The sequence below is a fragment of the Myotis brandtii genome, unplaced genomic scaffold, assembly GCF_000412655.1.
Source record: "Myotis brandtii unplaced genomic scaffold, ASM41265v1 scaffold8153, whole genome shotgun sequence".
NCBI classification, from domain to species: domain Eukaryota; kingdom Metazoa; phylum Chordata; class Mammalia; order Chiroptera; family Vespertilionidae; genus Myotis; species Myotis brandtii.
Window position 1 is genome coordinate 40,784 of NW_005371300.1, and position 5,019 is coordinate 45,802.

The window sequence follows — 5,019 nt, forward strand, 5'->3', positions numbered from 1 at the left end:
CAGTACACTGCTTTTCAGAGGGGCAGGGAAGACTCTTGTGAGAAGGTTATACTTGAGCTCAAGTTGAAAAGAAGCTAGCCATGCAAAGATATGAAAGGAAACCTTGTTAGGTAGCAACAACATACATGAACTGGGATATTTAAAAAATAGAAAGGCTGCACGGCTGGCGTGGCTCAGTGGTTCAGCATCGACCTATGAACCAGGAGGTCACTGTTTGATTTCCGGTCATGGCACATGCCCAGATTGTGGGTTCGATCCCTAGTATGGAGCGTGCAGGATGCAGCTGATCAGTGATTCACTCTCATTATTGATGTTTCTATCTCTCTCTCTCCCACTTCCTTCCTCTCTGAAATCAATACAAATATTAAGTTTCAACTGCTAATAGATTATTGCTAGTAAATAGATACGGAATTTAATACTGCACATTTAGTTATTGTCTAAAACTTCAATCTTTCCTAATTTCCAAAAAGATAATCATACCATAAGTGAATAAAGTCTATTTCATTTCTTCATTCCCACTATGTTTGCCTGTTTCCATATGTTGAATTATTGTACTGGTGAGGCCCTTCAATACAATGCTGAATAGAGTGGTGAGAATAGACATCCTTGTATTGTTTCAACGTTAGGGGGAATTACTCTATGACAATAAGTATAATGTTAGCTGTGAGATTCATGTAGGTGATTTTCATCAGTTCCTGTATTATTAGATAACACTTTATTTTTAAGCCAGTGTGTGTTTTGTGGTGCTTTCAAGCAATAAAGTCATACTCCATGCAATACACAGTAATTCACAAGGTATACAGTGAAATACCAAGAACAGGTGGGGCGAGGGGTGGGGAACTCTACAACTAGAGCTATTTTTTTAATTTGACCTATTCTTAATTAATTTAGAAAACAATTTAACAGGAGGAACAAGAATATATGACCGTTTTGTTTACTTTTTGGTAAAGTAATTTGAAAGAAAGAAATGGAAAGATTATTACCTTTACACTCAGGAGGGTTACTACTCCATTGGTTTCGCCCAGAACAAACAAGCCTGCTCTCTCCAACAAGGGAATATTCATCTGGTCCATTTGAAGGCTTACAACTGTAAGTGACTACTTCACTATATTCAAATGTATCCTTGTGGCTATTGCTGAATTCTCCATTTGGTATTTGTTGAGGTGGTTGACACAAAATCCCTTAAAAAGAGGACAGGAAAGGCAAAAGAAAAGGTAAAAGATTAATACAGCATTAATAATGTCTTCTGAACTTCTTCAATAAATTCATTAACATATGAGTTCTATAATCTACTTGCATATCCAATATCCATTTGGAACAAAATTTCTATGAAAAAATGTAATATCTTTTTCATCCTTAAAGTATGTAGTGCAATCTGCCAAAGGTACAAATGGTGTGTTAAGGCAACAGCCCAAATCGAGGTCTATATTTAAGCCACATATTGATGAGTGTGCAAACACATAAAACAATGCCACTATTCTCACTTTTTGAAAATTTTGGTTTTCCTTTAAAAAATATGTTGTATATATTAATGTGTATTGTGCTTACTGTTCTCAATAATGAATTCATAAATAATTATTTTAAAAACTTTTCAGGGTTAATTCCAATATAATGGAATAGCAATAGCCATATCCCACTTGAAGAAAAGCTATGTGGAGATCTTTTAAAATTTAAAAGCATGAAGTCAAGCCAAGGCCAAAAGTTTGAGAACTACTGCTCTAATTTCTAAAGAGAGAATGTACTTACTTTCACACTGTGGGGGACTATCACTCCATTCCACATTTTTTCGAGAAACTTCACAATATAGATTTTTTGTTCCAAGTAAGTAATAACTAAATGAGAACGGGAAAAAAATACTGATTTCTTTCTCAGTTAAGAAGAAATCCATAATTACAAAGAAAAACTTTATGTGGTTGTTTTTCTGCACTTCAGTGGGCTTGAGGGAGAAGTTTCTTAAACAGAATATATTGAACATGCTAAACAAACCTGCAATTTAATGAGTTTCTGCATTTGAACACACATTGGTCTGGAGAAAAATGTCTACAAAGTCTGTCATGCCTGACAGTCTGGCCTCTTTTCTGTCTTCAGGAGGCACATCAACATTCACTTCTCCGAACTTGCTCATGCCATTCGGCTCAGTCATACACCAACTGAGCAGAGAGATCTGGGCCTCGCGCTTACCTGCCTGGATTCCAGTCCCAGCTCCAAGACTGGATTGTTATTTGAGCTTCATGTTTATATTTTTCAGATTCCTTATCTATGAGAACAGTATAATAGTATACAGCTCCTGGGGTTCTTTTGACTAGTAGATAAATTAGCATCTGACACATTGTAAGTACTATGTAAGTTTTAGGTATGATGAATCGGAATGTCTTCCCAGTAGCAGCTCAGGAGAACTCCTCGATGGAATAGCTCATGATTTAAAGTCACAGAACTCTCTCCTCCTTCTGGACTCTCCTTGTAAGTTTACTTCTTTGGTTCTTATCAGTTACTATTTTCCTTTCGGTATATATTGTACTTCTCAATAAGGCTAACACTTCTTTGACAATAATCTATGTTTTAACCTCCACAAGGTGCCAAGCAGGCTCTCTCTCTATGTAGCTATTGACTGCATATTCGCACTTGATCAAATTAAAATAGAGTCAGTAAAACGGCCTGCACATGCATCCAGCTGACTTTCCCGCAAGCCTCATTCATTGGTCCTATATTATAATCTATTAGGAAAGGATTCTGGGATGACGCTGGGTAGGAAGCTTCAAGAACCACTCTCCCCATTTTGACAACAATTTCTACTAGAAACTGCCTAATGTCACTGTTTTGAAACTCTGGAGTTTGTTGAAGGCTTGCAACTTCCAGAAAAGACTTGAGCAGGTAAATTGCACTAATATTAGTCAATTTCTGCTCTTAGAACAGTGGCAGCTACCCGTGCTACCCCCATAGCACGCAGCTGTGCTCCTGAAGCAGTTTATCAGCAGACTGAAGGAGCCAGCATGGGCTAAAAGGCCTGTGTTCTCCAAATATCAGGGGTCCCTGCTTTTATCACTGACTGATCTTTCTGGTCACAGAGAAGCAGACAAAGACGTGGGCAGCCATTGTTGTCATATCTCGCTTTTCCAATGTGTAAGCTTTTTCTCGCTGACTGAGGAGAATTCCAGTGATTTCTTCTTCATTTCTCGTGATTTCCCCTTTCAGAAGCCAGATATTAAGATCTGGGACATTTAAAAACAACTACAGCCCTAATCAGTTTGGCTCAATGGACAGAGCATCGGCCTGTGGACTCAAAGGTCCCAGGTTCGATTCCGATCAAGGGCATGTACCTAGGTTGCAGGCACATACCCAGTAGGGAGTGTGCAGGAGGCAGCTGATCGATGTTTTTCTCTCATTGATGTATCTAACTCTCTATTCCTCTCCCTTCCTCTCTGTAAGAAATCTATAAAATATATTTTAAAAAATAAATTAATTTTTTAAAAAATAAAAAAAACAACTACATATGTGAGGAAAATTAGGAAGTGATTATGCATGTGCTGAGAAAGGCTCAGAAAAAATCTGAGAAAACATTTAGTTTACCTGTCAGGCCGATCATCAGCACAAAGTCACCCTACAAAAATCCAAAAACAATCATGTTTCTATTTTTCAGATTCCTTATCTATGAAAACAGTATAATAGTATACAGCTCCTGGGGTTCTTTTGACTAGTAGATAAATTAGCATCTGACACAGTGTAAGTACTATGTAAGTTTTAGGTATGATGAATCGGAATGTCTTCCCAGTAGCAGCTCAGGAGAACTCCTTGATGGAAAAGCTCATGATTTAAAGTCACAGAACTCTCTCCTTCTTCTGGACTCTCCTTGTAAGTTTACTTCTTTGGTTCTTATCAGTTACTATTTTCCTTTCGGTATATATTGTACTTCTCAATAAGGCTAACACTTCTTTGACAATAATCTATGTTTTAACATCCACAAGGTGCCAAGCAGGCTCTCTGTCTATGTAGCTATTGACTGCATATTCGCACTTGATCAAATTAAAATAGAGTCAGTAAAACGGCCTGCACATGCATCCAGCTGACTTTCCCGCAAGCCTCATTCATTGGTCCTATATTATAATCTATTAGGAAAGGATTCTGGGATGACGCTGGGTAGGAAGCTTCAAGAACCACTCTCCCCATTTTGACAACAATTTCTACTAGAAACTGCCTAATGTCACTGTTTTGAAACTCTGGAGTTTGTTGAAGGCTTGCAACTTCCAGAAAAGACTTGAGCAGGTAAATTGCACTAATATTAGTCAATTTCTGCTCTTAGAACAGTGGCAGCTACCCGTGCTACCCCCATAGCACGCAGCTGTGCTCCTGAAGCAGTTTATCAGCAGACTGAAGGAGCCAGCATGGGCTAAAAGGCCTGTGTTCTCCAAATATCAGGGGTCCCTGCTTTTATCACTGACTGATCTTTCTGGTCACAGAGAAGCAGACAAAGACGTGGGCAGCCATTGTTGTCATATCTCGCTTTTCCAATGTGTAAGCTTTTTCTCGCTGACTGAGGAGAATTCCAGTGATTTCTTCTTCATTTCTCGTGATTTCCCCTTTCAGAAGCCAGATATTAAGATCTGGGACATTTAAAAACAACTACAGCCCTAATCAGTTTGGCTCAATGGACAGAGCATCGGCCTGTGGACTCAAAGGTCCCAGGTTCGATTCCGATCAAGGGCATGTACCTAGGTTGCAGGCACATACCCAGTAGGGAGTGTGCAGGAGGCAGCTGATCGATGTTTTTCTCTCATTGATGTATCTAACTCTCTATTCCTCTCCCTTCCTCTCTGTAAGAAATCTATAAAATATATTTTAAAAAATAAATTAATTTTTTAAAAAATAAAAAAAACAACTACATATGTGAGGAAAATTAGGAAGTGATTATGCATGTGCTGAGAAAGGCTCAGAAAAAATCTGAGAAAACATTTAGTTTACCTGTCAGGCCGATCATCAGCACAAAGTCACCCTACAAAAATCCAAAAACAAAAATAATAATAT

At 38.3% G+C, this 5,019-nt stretch overlaps 1 protein-coding gene across 1 annotated transcript in view; it reads right to left on the minus strand.

Annotated features, from left to right (window-relative positions):
* The window catches only part of LOC102255872 (complement receptor type 1-like), a gene marked incomplete at its 3' end in the record, with an annotated part of 46,122 nt that overhangs the window by 37,904 nt on the left and 3,199 nt on the right, over positions 1–5,019 (minus strand). Inside the window, exons 2-7 of the mRNA XM_014531601.1 lie at positions 4,957–4,987; positions 4,437–4,598; positions 3,048–3,209; positions 2,182–2,257; positions 1,747–1,832; positions 984–1,181 (exon numbers count right to left, since the gene is read on the minus strand). Of these exons, the coding sequence (XP_014387087.1) occupies positions 984–1,181; positions 1,747–1,832; positions 2,182–2,257; positions 3,048–3,209; positions 4,437–4,598; positions 4,957–4,987 (715 nt within the window). The remainder of the gene's footprint in view (positions 1–983; positions 1,182–1,746; positions 1,833–2,181; positions 2,258–3,047; positions 3,210–4,436; positions 4,599–4,956; positions 4,988–5,019) is intronic.